We start from the raw sequence: 20,731 nt of genomic DNA, 5'->3' as shown, positions 1-20,731 counted from the left end.
CATTGATAAAGTTTTCCTTCTTACTCTCAGCATAAGCCAAGAACCAGAAAGCCTTTTGGTATCAGGCATAGGTTATCAGTAATAAACAATACTGTGTCCATGGATGACAGAGGTAGGATTGCAGTAATATTCAGTTATTATTCATCAAAGCTCATCCTTTCCCAAACATTTGGCTGGCCTACTAAAACAATACATTGATTTGTGTGAATTTCATCTTCTTTCACTTCCTCTGAGCACCACTGTGAAGTACTGTGGATCGGCAAAATTACCAAAAGCTGAACATCCAACGGAAGAAATTTAGAACCCTTAAAAACCACAAAAGGGATAATCAACAAGAAAATGAGTGTAGATGAAGCAGAGTTTCATATATCCCTAACCATTTTCTCTCTTGCGGTTCTTTTTTCTCCTTATTCATTCAGTCTTTTTTCAAGAAGAATAATTCTGAAAATTAAACTAATGTTTTGTTTTTTCATAATGTATAATCCTGCTTCTAAATGCAGTTCATAGACCTAAGGAAGGAAAAAAAAAACCATCAACCCAAGACTAATAAGCATATATCTCAACTCCCAGATACCAAGCCTTCTTTTGTTCTTTTCTTTTCTTTTTTAAAATTAAAGACAATGTCTCACCATATTACCCAGGCTGGTCTCGAACTCCTGGCCTCAAGTGATCTTCCCTCTTGGCCTCCCAAAGTGCTGGGACTATAGGTGTGAGCCACTATGCATGGCCAAGGCTTGTTTTTAAATGTAGATGTGCAGTTTAGTAAGGGTATGCTTTGTTGAAACATACAAATGAGCATATTGCTTAAATAAGCAAGTATGCAAACCAATAATGACAACTTGTTTTAAATAGTGTTCTTTACTGTGTTATTATATCATGATATACTGTCATATGACATGGTTGAATTTAAAAGACTATTTTGGCATATGCTCTATTCCTCTTTCAAAATTCTAAAAGCTATTTAAATGGTAATTTGTACCAAATATTCCTATTATTGCCCTTGGTAATTAGTTACATTAGCAGCTCTGAAGAATGAAGTTCTAACAAACTTATTTTAGAATCTTGCTTTGCTAAAGCTTTGTCAGGATTCATCCTCACATCTTCTTGCTACTAACTCAATAAACTCATTTAATTTTCCTTAAAGCTTAAAATAGACTTCTAAGTATATATCTAACAAAAAAATTGTATTTCTCTACTTTTTGAAATGAAATATCCTTATACTGCATTCGCTTTCCCCAGTTCCACTGTAACACAGTTTAAACAGTAGGTAAGTGGAAGCTATGGAAGGTTACTTCCCCCTTTTACATACCAAAAAGTGGCCCAGTGATGGGGCAGGCAGTAGAATGGGATGTTTCCCAGCCCATATCAGGCACCACCAAATGTTGTGACAACTTGTCACAGGTGGATCCTGCAATTGTCAGGGTGTAGCATCTGAGCTACCCAGACGGCCAATGGTGAGGGGAAGTCTTCTCCAGCATAAGGGGAGCTGCAGGGCAAGTGTAACTATAGAACTATCTGGCACTTTGAAACTTGTTTTATAGCAGAACACGTCTTACTGCGAAATGATTCCAAATACACATGGGCAACGACATTAAGTAACAGTGAATCACATTAGAAAGTTATTACTTTGATTGCCTTTCAATTCATCAGATTGTCACAAGGAGAGAGTCTCAAATTGGTATTAGCATGTCTCTTACACTCGCTTAACACCCACAAATCTCAAATTTTTTTCAGAGTAAGCATCAGACTCAGTATAACATCCATGCAGAATGCTATTATTTTTTCCTTTTGCACTTTATGCTAACCTTCTATTTATAGCAAGTGATATCCCTTCCCCATTTAAAGTTCAAAGTTTCTTTAAAATGAACACTTGGTAAGCAATTTTAAAAAGTAAATAAAAAAAGAAAGTCACTTTTTAATGTGATTTCATCATTTGAAAATATGCAAAAGAATTTAATGTATAAATACAATAGTTTCTAACACTGTGCAATCCAATGGGTTAGTGACTAGACACACATGTTGCCATGAACAAGTAAACTGTGGCCAGTGTGAACTGATATATGCTATAGCTGTAAAATACACAAGATTTTGAAAACTTACTTCAAAAGCAAAAAGAATGTAAAATGTACATTAATAATTTTTTAATCAGTTATACGTTGAAATGACAAAAATGAGATGCATTTGGTTAAATATCTGTTAAAATTAATTCTACTTTTAAGAAACTTCTGGGGTTTTTTCATTTGTTTGTTTTTAAGGTGGATACTTGCAAATTTAAAATTACATATGTGCTGCACACGTTTCTATTGGACAACAAGGGTTTAACCAAATGACTGCACTCCACAAGGGGGCACCACAGGAGCATACAAAATTTAAAAGCTGCTTTTTTGGATGTCAAGTTTTTAAGCCTTAAATTACAGGGTGCTGAAATAATCTAGAAAGGAAATTCATCTTTAATAGTAAGCAAAAGGTGTCTTTTTAAAAGAGCACTTTCGTGGCTAAAAATAGAGTAACTGAAGACCACGAATTCCAACTCTCCAAAATTGCAGGCTACCATTCTCCTGTCTCTTTTGCTTTACTCTTCAAAGAAAAGTAGCTAACTACCAACACTACTAAAATAAATCCCGTCTCTTATTTAAATGTCTGTCTAAAATGGCTGTTCTGATATGGGAAGACTACACAGGTGCCAGCATGTGCTTGTTTAGGACATAAGTAACCAACAGCATGTGTGTACACTGTTCAGTCACTCATTACTGGTTAGCGTTTCAGGCTCGAAATAAGAATGTGTCTCCAGACATCTTCCTTATGCTTGGGATTCCCTGTGGGGTCATGACTTACTGCCAAAGTGCTGTCTCCAACATTGGTGGTGATAAGCCCTTCAATGGTGCCATACTCCACGTCTCGGGGATTGAGACGTTCTTGGTTGCGCCTTTTAAATTTTCGGAGAGCCACTCCCAGCAAGCAGGCTAAAAGACATACTGCGAACACTACAGAGAGAATAATGAGGCCGATCTCCAAGTGGAAATTCTGTGTTCCAGGGAAGGATTTTCCTGGAGTTGGGGGGAAAAGGGGGAATTGGTTGTAAGGATCGCTGCTTACTTATTATTAGCGCAACCAATATCCTAACAAGTAGCTCCTGATCCCAACCACACAGTGTCATAACTCACAAAGTATTAAAACTAAAACACTTCCTAATACCTGGCCAATGGCCCAGCCATTTTAATCATCATTCAATTAGACACAACTAGAATTTTTTTAAATTCCACTGAGAATCAATTGTATTAATACATGAATCTGAAAGTGTTTTTAAAATATAAAGTACTGTACAAATCTTTGTTATTAGTCTTAGCAACTTGGATTTGGTATGTTTCACCATCAAGCCCTTACAGATACTACACTGTAATATCCTTAGGAGAAAGGGCTATCTGAGCTAAAACCAAATTACCAATCTGTGGCCTCTGTCTTCAGTATATCCTGGGTGTCTACTGCTGATCTCTCATTGATTTTTTTTTTACATCACAATTTCTGCCTAGGAACCTATTCATTCCTCTCTTCATTTACTTACTTATTCAGACATTCATTCACTGATTCACTCCCTGGGTTCAGACCTCTTCATAACATTATGTCGTCAGGCCCTTTTCTTCCCTACATATGCCTTACTCATTTCCATATTACTGGTCTCTTCAGTCACCCAATCACAAGCCTAAATTCCCTTACATATTTCTTTAACTTTCCAAGCCCAACTAATCAATAGCTTGGCATACATCATACTCCATGGCATATGTCATTTGTATGAGAAAGTGGAAAACTAACAAAATGCAACATTGAATTATAAATACTATGGCCTCCCTAATTAAATGAGAATGTCTTTAAATTAAAAAATCGGCCAGGTGCGGTGGCTCAAGCCTGCAATCCCAGCACTTTCGGAGGCCGAGGTGGGCGGATCACCTGAGGTCGGAAGTTCAAGACCAGCATGACCAACATGGAGAAACTCCATCTCTACTAAAAATACAAAATTAGCCAGGCATGGTGGCACGAGCCTGTAATCCCAGCTACTAGGGAGGTTGATACAGGAGAATCACTTGAACCAGGGAGGTGGAGACTGCAGTGAGCCAAGATCACGCCATTGGACTCCATGGAGCCTGGGCACAAGAGTGAAACTCCGTCTCAAAAAAAAAAAAAAATCTTCTATTAAAACTCAAGGTCTAGCAGAGTGATCTGCAGATTAGAAACTTCACACTGTTGGTATAATAATTTTTGTATGAATTTAGACATTTCTTCATGTCTATCCACTCAATTAATAAAAATTTAACTCACAAAGTCTAACAGTAAATTTTATTCCATCAAGGACGCTTTTAGTTTTAACCATGTAAATACTTGATCTATTTTACACTTGATCTTAGCCAAAAGGCCAAGAAGCGATACTTGATCTATTTTAAAATCCTTTTTTTGACTATTCAATCCCATTTGCTTGTCAGAATTTAACCTTTTCTATATGCCTTAATGTCATCACCATAACTTCAAAATTACTAGAACATGATCTTGCATCAGCTTTTTTGTTCTTCTGCCTCCTTCCTTGCTGGCTGACATTTCTGGTTTGGATGCTCCTTGTTACCACTCCTCCACTTTTTGGTTTGTTTCTTTTTTCTGAGTACAAAATTAAATAATTAAACCTATTAAAAATGTACTATATGGTAAGAGAATAAATTTCGCTTAGAATGAGTCTACGTTAATAGTTGCAGACTATTTATGCAATTTAGGGCTCATTTAACAGGGAAACAGTTTCAAAGGAGGATTGGTTTCCACAACATGTACAATCTGTATTGAATATGGTAGAGAGAAGATTCCACATAAACTACAGGGCCTGTGTGAAATCTCATCCTGCTTCTAGTGTCAGTGATAGGTCACTGGGCATCAGATATGGGAGAAGAGGTCAGTGAGCCTTCTTTTGTTTCCTTCCTCATAAAACAGGAAAGGCATTCCACTCAGTCACCAGTCCGTTCCATTTCCTCCCTACACACTTGACATAGAGATGAGTATTTGCAAGCAGAATTGTTTCAGAAATTATGAATAACACCATGGCTCTGTAAAATAAAAAGGTATTGGGAGCTGTTCACCTGAGTCACAGCAACCAAGAGAGAGCTAACTGATCAGCCAAGCTGTACCCAAGACGGATGTCACCTTGCTTACATTCCCCAAAATGCCCATCCTTCTTTTAGTTGCCAAAAGGCTGGTCCTTTCTCTTCTTCACCCAGGGCTACGTTCCTTGTAGCTCTTCACCTCTGGTTCCAAATGTAGGTGGAACGCCTCGTAGCTACTTAGATCTTTAACCCACACAGACTCAGGACAACACTAACAAAACCCCTTGATCTCAAAATAGAAAAGTCCACAAGAACCTTTCGTGGGCAGCTGTGCCGTGATGTTCCTGTTACACCAGTCCCCTTGGCAGCACTCCACAGCTTGGCCGGGGGACGGTGGGGTCTTACAGGTCATCTTTCCCTGCTCATAAACCTGGAAGCAGCCTTTCTGGTAGACGTGGAAGCCATCATTGATGCTCAGTGAGGAAAAGCACTGCTGGCCTTCACAGTGGTCCTCATTACCGCAGGAGAGGCCTTCACACACACACATGTAGAGTTTGGGGTTGACCTTGGGCTTCTCATCTGCAAAGGAGAGAAAGGTAGGGAAAAAAAGAATTACTGTATGAGTTTCACCTTCATTGAGAGAATGATCATTCCAAACACCTCTATCAAACAGAAAGTCAAGCTAAGCATTACCATTGACCAAGAGGTCCACATTCTGTGACTGTCGCTTAACCAACCAACAAATAATACTTGCCTCTCAATGTAGCAATTCATTTATATAAGCTGTGCACCCTTTTAGATCATATTAAGACAAAGATTGGCTATCATCTGTCCACAGACTTCTGAAAATGAGCTTCTCCCCCTATGGTGTTCATATAACCTTCAGCTTGATTGGCTCTCAGATCCCAATTACTGCATCAAAATAAAATGTTTTACTGGAACATAATGTTTATCACCTTTATTCCATTCCAAAAAAATGCTCCTAAATATATGGCAGCTATTAATACCAATTCTTGCTAGCTCTGTACAAATCCCACCAACTAGTAAAACAAGGAATGCTGACATTCTTGAAGCCACATGACAGAAATATACGACAAGCTGAGTATCCCTTACTCAAGATGTTTAGGACCAGAAATGTTTCCTATTTAAAAATTTTCTGGATTGGGGAATATCTGTATTTATACCGGCTGAGCACCTCATTTCCAAAACTCCAAAATTCAAAACGCTCCAATGAGCATTTCTATTGAGCATTGGGTCAATGCTCAAAGGGTCTGGATTTTGGAACAGTTCAGATGTCAGGTTTTGGGATACGGGATGTTCAACGTATAATATAATAAGATTTTGTGCTGTGCACGGTGGCTCACGCCTGCAATCCCAGCACTTTGGGAGGCCAAGGCGGGCAGACCACGAAGTCAGGAGTTCAAGTCCAGCCTGACCCACATGGTGAAACGCCATCTCTACTAAAAATACAAAAACTAGTTGGGTATGGTGGTGCGCGCCTGTAAACCCAGCTACTCAGGAGGCTGAGGCAGGAGAATCACTTGAACCCACGAGGTGGAGGTTGTGGTGAGCCAAGATCACGCCACTGCACTCCAGCCTGGGCTACAGAGCAAGACTGTCTTAAAAAAAAAAAAAAAAAAAGAGTTTGCAAGAATACACAATCTATAATTACAATCCCTGGTACCAATATTTCCAGCTAGATGCCTAGACTAACTTTTTCAATAGTGGTTAACACTGAAGTTTACACAGATGATAGTGGGAATAGCTGCTTCAGAATTTTTGGCTGGCAGGAACAAAAAAATTGGTGCCAAATATGGAGAACAAGGGCACGAGGAGACAAAGAGAATAGAACAATGTTTGAAAAATAAGGTGACAAGTAGGACCACAGGAAGAATCCACACCTGGTGCACTCAAGGTGCAATGGAAAGAGCGGCAGAAATGGATGAAGAAGGAAGCACACCTAATCACTCCGCTTAATTGTCTCTTTCTGAGAATACGAATTTGCAGTTTCATTTTCACGTTACTCTTTCCTCTTCCCTTGTCAGTACGATTAGTTTAGATTTGCTGGTCTCAGTTTCTACTAGTGGGGAAGGAAAGTGTGGATAAAATGTAAACAGCCAAGTCCTAGAGGCCACTGATTAGTTAGCCGAGGCCACTTTTGCCGAAGCACTGTTCATATAAGGAAATTCAGCTTTCAGAGTTCCCTTCAAAGGTCTATGGCATATAGAAGCTGCCTTAATCCCTGAACCCTCAGTAGTGAGTCTGTGAGATAAATGCTTCTTTCTTAAAATAACAGGTCGGGTGGCTGTGCTTTCCAGAGGAGACGTTAAGGTAAGGTCTTTGAAAATGTCAAGTTCATTTACACAGATTTGTGTGGGTGTGTGTAGAGATGTGGGTTATCTCAAAAAGAGAAAAGCATTCTTAATCTTTCTTCTTCCCTCTTCAAAGAAGTGGAAAAATAGTTCACTGCCCACTATAATGTGGGTGCCTCGGCCCACAGAGTAAGTGCATGCAGACACACAGACACAGCCTTCTATTTATAATTGACTTGCTAGTTCTTTTGAAAACCACAAGGGGCTCATCCAAGAGCAAAGACATGCCTGAAAGCAGAAAATCCAAAATAGCCGCTGACAGTCTATGTATGTCACCAGTCTCACCCCTGAGAATCAAGAGCCCTCAAACATTTTTAATGAGCAAAAGTTTTAATGAGCAAAGAGATAGTCTTTATGTTCTTTGCCTGGAGAAATCCGAAGGAAATTCCAGCACCAATCTATTTCTATGAGGATGAGAAACATATATATCTGTTGACATAATCCAGCAAAAAGTTTACACTTGCCAAAAGAGAGCTGAAAGATAATATTTCCAGGGAGTCTAGACATGCTTGCCACTCTTGAATGGCACAAAGCACGCTGAGGGCTGCCAACTATGCTGCCCAACAGGTGATGATTCTTTGGAGGGAAGTGGATGGGTGGGGTGAGGGGGAGAGTTCATGGTGTCAGACTAATTCACTTGTGATCTACAGCAGGGAACTGAAAAGACTAGGCTAAAAACCGAAATAATGCAGTTTATGTAAATTTGAAACACAAATATGTATTTTAAAATCCTGAGTATTTTTCAAAGATGATAGATACCCCAGGATAGATACCTAACCCATTTAAGAGTATGTGCCTGTTGACGCTGGTTTGGGGAGTAAGGCGTTAGTACTGGGACAAAGGAGCAAAATAAAATAAAGTAGGAGAGTGCTGTTCATGGACTGATAATGAATTGACGAGTATGATTTACTCAGCCTGCTGCACATACGGGCTGCTAAGAATAACAATAAACCAGCAACTCTAGACTAGAGAGAGCCCGCTCATTGGTCCTCCAGAAATGGACAGTCCAGGGAAACAAAGGATTAAGGACACCTGTGGTTGTAATTTAAAAATGCCAAATTTTAAAAAAATAAAGTAATAACAAGAATCATTTCTCTAATGTGCTCTCAAAATTAACTCTGTTTTTAAAGTTCCATCCCAAACTAAACTCTAAGTCCACAGATGCAGGAAGAGGCACTGCTTTTCCAGGGTCTCTAGTTTTTGACAGGCTGTGCAGGCAGCCTGACAAACGTTTGGACTATAACCTAAAGCGTTTTGCCAGACGTGACAGCCTCGGGTAAATATCACCATCAGTAAAATTCAACTCACTATACCTAACTCTGTAGGGTACCTAGGCTTTAATCCTTCAGGGTGGCAAACTAAGTCAAAGGGATCCATTTGGTTATTAAGCACTCTACTTAAACTCTTTCTATACTTCCTGTAGTTGTATGTAGACAATCAGGGGTTAATTACCTGTATGTTGGTGACTCTTTTCAGTAAGATGTCAAATACCAGGGTTTTCATCTACCCTACCCTCCACAATGGAGAAAAAGGGAAGGAAACACAACAGTTAATGATATGTAATAATTAACTCAATCTCTGATATGAAAGAACCCTGAGCTGAGTCCAACAGTTAGCTAACGGGGAAGTACAAAACCTTCACTAACTTCTCTTTCCTATTTTGTTCCTCATCTACCGTTCAATCTTCTTACTTCGTATATTCCCATATGACTAATTACAAAAGTCCTTCATGTATTTATTTTTTATATACACCCAAATATAAATGAAGACCCTAAATTCCTAAGAATGACAGAATGACCACACAAGTGCACACACATAAATTCGCTACGTGCCACTTTGGCAATTTCATCTGACAGAGTGGAGTAGACGGAAGGATTTTCTGAACTAGAATTACTAAGTTAACAAGGTTAAAAGCAAGGTAGTAATGGCATTCTCAGATCTTAATATCCATAATTCTAAGGAAGACAGCAGGACTCAAAATGCCCATGACTCACTTTTTTAGTCTTGTCAAATTTAGGAATAAGCATGACATGTGTGGGCCTGTGATATTTTATTTGGTGTGGGAGTGGGGGTGGGGTTCAAGAATGATCCCAAAACCACTTTCAGGGCCACAGGTATGGGTGTGTGGATTCCTAATCTTTCAGACTGTGATATAAATACAGCAGACATCAAGAAACACCAAGGAGCAGATAATCACTTTCTGTGACTGATTTTCAACAGTCCTGACAGGAAGCACCATATCTGATGTAAAGTATTTTACACTTGCCTGTGTGAATATCCAGGAAGTGCCCTGGCAGAAGGCAGAAAGTCTACTCTACCAAATTGACATTCATTTGAATAATTCAGTAATTTAAATGTCAAGCCAGAGGTATTCCCTCTCTGCAGAGCTCACCCACATTGTTTGTTCTAGAAGGCACCTCCCGGCATTACTCAGTGTTATGGCTGGCACTGTGTGCCCTTTGTATCACCAGAGCCAGAGCCGTGTGAAAACACTCACAGCCTGGGCTGGCTGGAAACAGCAGGGAATTCTGACCACAAACAGAGACTGCCTCGGTGCCACCAGGGAGAATACAGGGCTGGCTCTGCAAACCACCAGTGCAGGCTGGGAATCCCAGGAGTTCACCATGGCCAGCTCGTTAAAAAGATTTTTCCTGCTCTGAACAATACTCAGTTCACCATCTGGGCACACCTCCTCCAAGGCTAATACCAGACTGGCCAAGAGAGAGGCAGAGCAAAGAGCATCGCGGACTTTTAGACACTGTCCACAGTTTGGTATAATCTTGTATTTCACGGTAAAAGTATTCACATTTATGTTTCAGTGGGACTTTAGCAATCACAACCCTATGGATTTACCTATTCACGCCTGCCCAGTCATGCACTCTGCAATGCTTTAAGGCACTGAAACTGAGTCTCACTCTAAACAGTGCACAAAAACCAACATTTCCCACTAATGTCTTTGACATAAAAGACAAATAAGAAAATGGTACAAGTAAACCGGCCCATGGCCATGATCTGTCCTACAAGGCAGCAAAAGGGAACAGGCTGAATTTTTTACAAGTTCACCTCTCAAAGTAGTACAAATCATAATGCAGAAATTAGACTGTAATTATAAAAGTCCAATAGCTCAGAATTTGTATAGCTAAAAAAGGAACTCAAGTATCCCTGGACTCCTTCCAATAACTCGAAACAATTCATTCATTTGAAATGGCAAGCTTATATGAGGTTTATAGATTATGGGAGTCCTTCCATCGTCTCCTAATCCGGGACCACAGTTTGGCACCTCTCCAGAATCTGAAAGCATTTGAGATCTCTGGCATTAAACAAAGGCTTTAAGAAGGATTTTGCAATGCTAGGTATCATTGCCAGCAAGTCTGCTCCTAAGACAGAAACACAAAGGTCCATCCGGAATGCCTAGTGAAGGGCATGTGATCCTCTAACAAGAGGACAGGCTACACGCTCAGGGATAAAATACACCCAGTCCCTAAATAATCTCTCATTATAAAACATTCATTTAGGGAACTCAAATCATTTTTTTTTCCCTATCTGAGAGACTGACAGTTAAGTTGTAAAGCCAAGAAGAAAATGTATTTCAGCAGTTATGAGAGCAAATAGAGTCATTCAAATGAGATTGCATATAAACTGATTATCAACAACAACAACAAAAAGTTCCAAGATTTTGAACTCCAGATGTGTTCTTCCTCCAGTGTTCCCTGCCTCAGGAAATGGCATTCCCATTCATTCAGGTGCACAAGCCTGACTCTCTTGGGCTTCCATCACGCTCAAAATGGAAATCAGTCATTAACCTGGCCTACAAGTGCTGGCTGACCTGATCCCTGCAGGCTCTTCAGCCTCCTCTTCAGTTACTGAAAGTTCTTAAAAGGCCTCTTCTTTCTGCTTAGGGATCTCAGGTCCTTGTAAGTATGGAATTCCTTCCATGTTGAAAGCTTGTCTCTCTCCAGCCAACACTTCTCCACCTACTTAGTGCCTATCTACTGTGCAGACCTCACCTTACATGTTACTTGCTCAGAGAAGCCTGTGTTCACACACCCAGATTTAAAGTAGGAACCCCCGTTAGCTACAGCCATACTTGTGTCTGCATGGCCATTGAATGTCACCTTTCCTATAGACTGTAAGCTCCATGAGGGTAAGCTGCATCCATTAACACTTTGCTCCCCATTCATTACATACCCCACAACAACCTCAGTGGTTGGCAGGAGTCCAAGCCTGATGACTATTTGCTTCGGAATGAAATTTCCCTTCACAGAAAGGATTTAGAGATGGCAAGAGACCTGATGCTGGTTTTCAGAGCAGGCTTAGCCCATGAAGTCTTTAAATGTCAGCACAGATCTTAAGGCAAGGCTTAGTCACCAAGCCGGCGTGTCTGTGCAAACCATTTCTCCCTAGAGGAGCTTGCCATACCGTCACATCTGTTCACCTAGCTGGGCTCACGAATATAGAAAATTAGTACTTTTTGTGGTGTGGTCGGTTTTTTGTTTGTTAGTTTGTTAAAAGAAACAGGTAAAATACAAATGTTCCTTAAAAAATGAGGAACTATTTAATACATTAACAGGACAGCTGGGCTCTGTGGGTGGTCCTTCTCTGGATGGTTGATTTGAGGACTTTGGGCTACGGTGATTAGAATCATCAAAACACAACACATGCCTGCAACTCGTCAGCTTGGAGGGGTCAGTGCAGGACTTGGCTGCTTAGTAGAGATAAAGCTGCCCCTGCTCTTTGCTGTCATTTTTTCCTTGGTCTTTGCTGCCATATTTTTTCCCTATCAGTGAAATAATGGCACCTTCAGTAGGGAGTGGGGAAGAGTGAATTACATCATTTTCCCCTTCTTGCTCTGCTGAAGGTGATAAGGAGTCCTAAGTCACCCTGCATTTGAACTGCTGAAGCTGAGAAAAAAAGAAAGTGCCATCTGTTTATTTTGTGTCTGGGCTGACTCCTTGTCTCTGAAATAATCTCTGTAAATTAAGCCTATTGCAGCAGCCACACCTTCTATTTAGAAGCCAAAAAACTCAGCCTGTGTTCAAGTGACTAACAAATTAAAGAACGCTGTGGGGTAATGACCTAAGACAATATTGGTCTGTCTTTTCCATGCTTTTTATGATTCTCAGAATGTAGCAAAGACTTGTCTTTAACAGATACAGCATGTCTGTAAAACAACTCTTTAATATGGGAGAAAATAATGACCCCTTTCTTCATTTTGTCTTTCAACTTCTTGAATCTCTGCTTCAGAGAAACAAAGGATTACAAGGCCTACCGGGAATTGCCTACTGCGGAATACTTTAGAAACTAAAAAATACTGTCTCCTCAGCATATGTGCCAATGCCCATGTCTAAGTGAAGCTCCAGTTACAGGGAGAGTAAGAGACAGTAGCATACTCTGCAGGACGAGGGAAGAAAGTCCCAGTGAATCGTAAACATTTCAGAAGTCATTCCTTGTTTAGTCTTAGGAGAGAACCAGGAATGTGGTTCCCTCTCTTCAATGTCTCTGGCTGGAAACTCTGTTCAAACTACAGGAAGAAATACTGATTCTGCAGACTCACTTTTCGTTGTTTCCCCCACCTCCTTGGGCTAACCAGGCAGTGTATGGCATTTCAGTGAGGCTTTCCTACCTGGGCTCTCCACTGAGAATTTTGGTTTTACAGGAAACACTTAACAATGGGCTCTAGATGAGACACAACAGTGGAGAAAGAACAAACCGATGGCTTTTGTGCTTAGTCCTCTGCTTTGATTTCTCTTTTCTTGTGTCCTACTCTACCTCTTTCTCTGGGATTCAGGGACTGCGCCTCCTCCAAGGTTGCCAAGCTTGGCTCTGGTTACCATCGGCAAGCCCCCGCCACACCCCTACAGCCTTTCTGGAAGCTTTCAAACCACAGAGACAAACCCTTCCAAAGTTGTACAGGGTTTCAATGTGTTTAACAAGTCTTGAAATGCAGCCTTTAGGCACTGTGGCACCCACAGCTATAGGTGAAAATGTCCTCCATTAGTTAAACTCCCCTTCCTTCGTTCGACAACCTATCCTACCCCAGAGATAAGCACAGAGGGAACAAAGTAACTTCCAGACTACAGTAGTCCTCCCTTATACAACGTTTCACTTTCCACTATTTCCGTTACCTGCCGTCAACCACGGTCCAAAAATATTAAGCGAAAAATTCCAGAAATGAACATTTCCTAAGTTTTCAGTTGTGTGCTGATTGAGCAGCATGATGGAATCTCACATTGTCCAGCTCCGTCCTGCCCAGTTCGTGAATCATCCCTTTGTCCAGCGTATCCACATTGCAGATGGTACCCTCCTGCTAGTCACTGAGCAGCTGTCTCAGCTGCCAGATCCACTGCCATGGTATTGCAGTTTGCAATCAAGGATCCCTTCCTTTACTTAATAACTGGCCCAAAGCACAAGAGTGGTGATGCTGGCATATTGTTATAATTGTTCTATTTAACTTTAAGTTACTGTTGTTAATCTCTTCCTGTGCTTAATTTATAAATTAAACTTTATCCTAGACAAAGGAAAAGATGTAGTACATATAGCGTTCAATACTATCTGTAATTTCAGGCATCCACCAGAGGTCTTGGAACATATTCCCCATGGATAAGTAGGGGGCTACTGTACTTACTTTTCATCCTAGATGAAGCCAAAGAGATTTTAAAATAAAAGTAAAAAGGGTAAAAACGGGGCAGAGCCCAAGCCTCTGATAATGCTACTTCCCTATCCTCCAGTTTCCCCACTCATTTCCCAAGGCCCTACCAAGCCTAGAACTCCATGAAAGGTTAATGAAGAAAGGAATCCCATGTCTTCAGTCTCAGGAAGACATGCTTGTGCCTCGGTATGACAGCCTTTATAACTTGATCTTTGTTTTATGTATCTTCTTTCCCCTATCAGTCTAATTAATATAGTCCAAAATAATTCATTAATTCTCCGGTTTAACATATTGAACAAGACTGGCTTATCGGTCATAGAATAAAGATCCCACAGTCACCATGAGACAGTTAAATGTGAGTCATGTTAAGCTTGTTCTTTTTACCCCTGAGCCCACAGAAAGACTCCAGGTGTCTACACTCCAGGTAGAAACAGAAAGCATCTCATTTGAGTGCTGTGAACCAGAACTGGCTTTTCAAACACACAATCCCTCCCCTTCAATCTGTGCCATGGCGAACCATTCCCAGCTTCCACAATAATCTTGGACCTTGGCAGAAGAAAGCCAGCTAAATCTGAGATGTGTCACGAGGACACTGGCTGGAGAGCAAGAATATCTAAACACAAATCCAGGCGAGAGCAACAAGCAAGAGTTTCCGCAGATTCCCTCTGGCTCCTGTAGCTGCAGATCACTGACAACCTAAAGATAACCCAAGTATCTACAAAGGGTCACTTTTAAATAGCAGCTTTAATGCCACCAGTCATTTCAGAAGCATTTCCTTCCAGAGCCTGCTTCCATCCACACTGGCCACCAAGTCTGTCCAATAACGGCAAGCCCACCGAAGAGATGAAAGTCCAGAAGGAAATGGAAGAAATCCCAAAAGGGAACAGACAGCTCCTGACATGCTGAGATTCTATTCTGTGGTTCTACTTGTGCCCACATTTGGACTGCTGAGAAATAACAATCTAGCAAAGAGACACCTTGTAGAAATAACTGACTAATAATCACTGGGGATTAAAGAGCAGGTATAAAATGAAACTAAACAGTTTAACTCCAAAACTTTCTAAAGCTGAGGCTGTATAAACCATGGATGGCTACCACTAGGAGACTTTTAGGAAAGCCTTTCCCTCCAAGAGAAAACTTACTTAGTTTACCGGACCGCTGTTTGGCTGAGTAAGGCTACAAAGTCTTCAGGCACATACTGTACATACAGAGCCGGTATGTACATACGGCCACCCATTAACCCCAGAGCACCAAATGGAGCTGATCAGAAGCCTGCTGCTTTTTTTATTCCTTTTAAGTAAGGCCAGTTCCCAAGATCTTCCTAAGAACCATTAAACTCTGCTCAGCATCTCACCTGTCTACTGAGTAAGTCCACATTGTCCTAAATGGCAGTCGGCCAGGGGCTGGTGTACAAGGGACAGGTGCTCAGTGGGCTATTTTCAGTTGCTATCAGCTCGGTCAGGAGCTGCACATGCTCAGTAGGCAGCCAAGTTTTGGTTCCGTTTCAAACTCTGGGCAGCCAAGAGACATACACCTTCACAGCTGCCAGGGCAACCAGCTGCCCAGGGCTCCTCCCAAGATGGGAGCAATGAAAACAGTGTAACCTGGCCAGCCAACATGCCAGTGAGCAAGCTGTACCTCTCGTTTCACTGCCTGGGTTATTCTGAGCTGGGCTTATTGACACTCCATGGCAACACAGGAACAAAGGGCCAGCTAGAGGGATTTAAATGTCCTGCAAAAGTTGCTAGAAAAGTCAGCAGCTCTGGCTTCTGCTTTCATAACAAAACTAGCAATAGCATTATTATTAGATGATTGTTATTCTGTCACTGCTGTTATTATCATTTGTGAGCCACCTGTAACGGTTCTACTTTCGCACTAAGGCTTTGTTTGTGTTTTGTTTTGTGTGCCACCATTCAGTTGCTACAGTTGGGATGCCTTTGAAAAGGGAGCATGTGTGCCTGCCTGCCCCTGAACTGCAGGAGGATGAGGCTTTCCCATCCGTTTATTTCTCATCTTGCCACACTCTATGATCCACTTTCATCACACACCACTCTTTCAAAACACAAAAACTGCACCTACTTAATTTCTCCAGTTTTCCACTGCCTTCGGGACAGAAGACAAACACCTTTGCACAAGGTTCTGCCAGCTCAACTCTCAACCTTAATTCCGTCTCATGACTTGGTGGTCCCTCATGGTCTCACGTCTCTGGACTTCACCCTTCCCCTGCCTGCAACATCCCTCTTAGTCCCTCCTCTGCTGGTCTAATGGCTATTTATCCTTCAAAACTCAGCCTCCCTGTATCACCAGTCCCAAACCCAGCTCCATGCGGATGAATGCCTTTTCTGTCCATACCCCTCATGCTATGCTGTGACCTCTGCTTTATCTAACTGGACTGTGACTTCTTGAGGCAGGAACCATATGTTTATATCACCAGCGTTGTCAACTGATACTTCTGTTAATTTAAATTGATTAAAAGAATGTAAGTTCGTCTTTTCCCAAACTCATAATTATTTGAAAGAGTGCATGTGATTAGCCCAGATCAGTCCCTCTGTCTCTTATACTATCTTTTTTCTATTACCATAATTATTATCCAAGCCAACATTATTTGTTCAGTTGTCAAATACTTATTGAGCACCAAGTGCATACCAGGCAGTGTCTTAGACGCCAGGGATAAAACAATGGACACCTCCATGTTCTGGCCTCTCACGCTCTAGGGCTCACTATGTGCTGGGCACTCTGCATGTAGTCTTATGACTCTTCACGGCAATTATGGTGGGACCATTATTGTCTCCATAGTACCAGGTGGTGACAAGCACAGAGAGGTGAGGGAGAATATACACAGAGACGCAGTGAAACAGAGGATGACTAATGATGGCATTCTGACCTCGTCTCTTTCCTGAGAAAAGGCTTGATTCCTATGCATGGTCTGGGCCTGCCTTTCAGAATATACTCTTTGACTCTGACCATCAATACTATGTCAAACATTATCCTAACCCTTTGCAAAACTGAAATTGTGAAGCATATGAACTAGGACGTGAAGTTAAGGATAAAAAAAAATCGTGACTGTGAGTCTACATGGTACACTGCAGTATATATGTATCAGAAGAGTCAAATTCTAAACTGCACTGTAATTTTTTTCCTATCCATTCTTTATAACTTTTCTGAATGAATCTCTGTTTTACTGTTATTGTTTTTCAATTGAAACTATTTTGGTGTAGGTACCATAATTCAGAAGACAAAACAGATGCATTGGAACATAAAAGGAAGGGGCCAGCCCCACCCCAAGTCCCCAAATCACCAATTTCAAAAAATACTGGCAGGGTTTTTTTTTAAGGTGAATGTCACCACCAAGTGCCCAAAAGAAATTTCTCATTCTTCCTTTTATTGTTTCTCTCCTTCCCACATCTCTCCTCCCCACATCCCACATACACATTCTCAGGAAGGTCCATGTTCTATTCTAGCCCATAACGAAGAATTAGACGTAGCATTAACCACGGCTCTAAGAAACGCCCTGCTTGCAGAGCTCAGATTCAGCTGATGAGAATCAGGCCGCAGCTGCTCCCGTGTTATGACCCAGGCTGAGAAGGTGCAAATGTATACTTCCCTCTTGCTGCCAAATCACCACTGGCTTAGAGAGAAGGACGGTGAGGCTACGCGGAGTTGTGAAAAAAATAAAAGGTTCTAGGCCAGCTTTGTTGGGAACACACCAGATAACCTACGGTCAGGTGTCGGAGCTATCACATGAGGGCAGTAGGAACTCCTGTGTAGTGAACCCTGGAAGCAGACTGGTGTTGTCTTTCTTAATTTCCATATGAGGTATGACCCACTATTGACTAGCAAAATCAACTTCATAGTCTAAGACAAGGTTTCTTTCTGTCTTTTTAAGTGAAATGAAACTGAATTAAATTTAAAAAGACAAGAAATAGGTGCACATTAAACATAGTAAGAGTAATTACTGTTTCATGAAATTTTCATTTCAGATGTGTGTGGGCACTCTCTATGCAGTGGGTCTTACTCCAAAATGTTTCTTGCTGTGAGTCACAGTCAAAAGTTTGAAAGCCACCTCACCTGTGTCTTACACTATCTTGGAATGACATGAGTTCTGAGTCATTATGGCCATTAGGAATAACCATTATCTACGGAAGCTTGCCTGAGGTCATCCCAGGCTGCAGAGGAAAGTTCTGGAGGGCAGTTTTTTTAAGAGTTGCAAATTAATTTTTAAGTGTGTTTTATTTTCCTTGTTCTCCTTTCTCAAGAGTGAAAGTGGCATATACGACATGCCTACAAACCTTCTGCTTTACAAGATTTTCCATAAAGAGGAGATGGCATTCATCCTCTCACGCTGGAGACCTGTCTTTATAAAAGAGAACACTTAGAAGTGACTGCGCAGCACACTGTTGACCACAGGGAAATCTCGGCGGTTGAATTTGTTTTCTCATCTGTCCAATATTTGACTCTCTTTGAAAGGATTTTTACCGTCCCTCCATACCCTACTGCTATCCATACCCCTCTTATACTGTCCAGAAAAAAAAAAAAAAAAAGAATGTGGCGCTAGTTTAACTACCTATGGCTGAAACAAACACTTCTCAGGAAGGAAAGGCTAAAAGGAAGCTTTGTCACAGCTCACCTTGCATCAACTAATATAGGATCATTTTGTAACACAAGAAAATTGGATAACAAAAAAGCAGTGTCTTAAAAAGTATGACGCTTCAGCAGATATTTACATTATAGGTCCCAGCAGTAGCAAATGGCTTAGTATATGTCATCTCTCTCTTCCTAAAAACATCTTCCAACTGATGTTATGCCAAAGAAAAAGATTTTATTCTGAACAAGAGCTAAATTACAGTAACAAGAAATAAGAGCAACAAATTTAATACTAACATATTTCTCTTACATTCATTCACCCCTTCAAGAACTTCCTGAATCTTTAATAATGAGAAAATCAAAGAAAGGCTTATTCTATTCTTCTCCCCAGTAGCAAAGAGGGGCACCTTTGTAACCCTAACAAAAAGTCCATTGAAGTTATCTCCCTCCTTCCCTCATTGGGTAATGGGGCTGGAAAGTCTGACTAGTGATGGTTTTGGGAACGCTAAAATCAAGTTAACTCAGAAAATAATTTAGCACCTAGCAGTCTTCTCTAGGACAGGCCAAAATCTCTTGTGAAAAAACTCTGCCTAAGTCTGGCGTTCCTTGCTAATAAAATCTAATGGTGGCTTACAAATTTAATAAAATGTGGGTCGTCTCAGCTTTGAAATATTTCCAAAGGAGCAATATTCCGTTTAAAGTAATTGTGTCATAGTCTTCACCAGCAAATGCGTACAGGGACAAAAGAAAAGCCAAACATGGAGGCTCTGCCTTCACCCTGGTGGCATAATAGTAGTATTAGAGCATGATTAGTCTTATTAATGGGAAGGAAAGGGAAGGATACACAGGTAATTAGGACTCAAGTGCTCTTCTCTATGAGAGCAAATAAAACTCTTCCTGCAGCTAGAGTTGTATATATAATGAACATGAAAAATGATTACTGCTAGGAGAGACAAGAGAAGTAAGAAACACAACCCCAGGTGAAGGGGCCTCATCATTTGCTATTACAAACTCTCTTCTCACCCTCTCAAACAAACTGGATTGAGCTGGATTCTAGCATGCACCAGACGTAATATGAATGTGGATGTAGCTAATTTAGGGCACAAAAAAAAAATGCAAAATTTTGAAGAGGACTGATAATGACTGAAGCTTTTAAACACCATTCCTCAAAGTATATGATGCCTTTTGTTGGCTGTCTAACTTTAAGCAGGAGCTTTAACCCATCCAAAAGCACATCCAAAAAAACCTGTCTTCTGAGGACACTTGCAAGGATTATAGGAAATAATGCATGAAAGCCAGCCCAACATCTGGTGCATATTAAGCACTCATTAAATATTGCCTATAATCATCAAACAGGTAGCTACACTGGAAAGCATTTTCCAAATATAAGTGGTGAAAAATTTTTGCCCAGAGCATTTAGATTCCATAGAACTTGAGAAATGTTCTGAAGTACACTCAAACTCTACAAAAAAAAGTTGCTGTTTTGGAACTAATCTTTGAAGTGTTACTACTATTTCTAATCAATATTTATGAGACATTTGGGAGACAAAGGGGTAAAAGTTATTTTTTTAATGGACTAAGAGAAGTACACTACCCAATAAAATGTATTAGAACAAAATCTCTACAACTCTCTTATTTATGCCCCAAGAATGTGATCTAGCTTCATGAAGGCACAGATAATAGGATGCCTTAACTGTTCTATAAACATCAAAGATGGATCTATTTCCTTTTGAACCTAGTAGCCTAAAGCTCACTTAGTAGCAGACAAGCTCCAGGGCTATACAGATTTTTGTTATTGGCCCCATCACTTACCTCTTTTGGTTAAGTATTTGTACTTAACATTTGCTTTTGAACCAATATAAATAGGGTTTCTCTTTGGTCTTAAAATTTTCCTGCTAAATATATAAAAACAAAATGCTGGCTGGGCGTGGTGGCTCACTCCTGTAATTCCAGCACTTTGGGAGGCCAAGGTGGATGGATCACGAGGTCAGGAGTTCGAGACCAGCCTGGCCAACTTGGTAAAAATCCTATCTCTACTAAAAATTAAA

The 20,731-nt window shown here is 40.7% G+C and overlaps 1 protein-coding gene across 2 annotated transcripts in view; it reads right to left on the bottom strand.

Moving 5' to 3' along the window:
• Positions 1 to 20,731, bottom strand: part of ACVR1 (activin A receptor type 1) — a 91,401-nt gene that overhangs the window by 47,422 nt on the left and 23,248 nt on the right. For both annotated transcript variants that reach the window (XM_021665908.2, XM_021665907.2), the window contains exons 3-4: positions 5,394 to 5,657; positions 2,836 to 3,047 (exon numbers count right to left, since the gene is read on the bottom strand). In XM_021665908.2, the coding sequence (XP_021521583.1) occupies positions 2,836 to 3,047; positions 5,394 to 5,657 (476 nt within the window). The remainder of the gene's footprint in view (positions 1 to 2,835; positions 3,048 to 5,393; positions 5,658 to 20,731) is intronic.

This window comes from Aotus nancymaae, unplaced genomic scaffold, assembly GCF_030222135.1.
Source record: "Aotus nancymaae isolate 86718 unplaced genomic scaffold, 86718_ANA_hifiasm-v0.15.2.pri h1tg000029l, whole genome shotgun sequence".
In the NCBI taxonomy this organism is placed as follows: domain Eukaryota; kingdom Metazoa; phylum Chordata; class Mammalia; order Primates; family Aotidae; genus Aotus; species Aotus nancymaae.
This window is presented reverse-complemented; position numbering and strand designations above follow the sequence as displayed.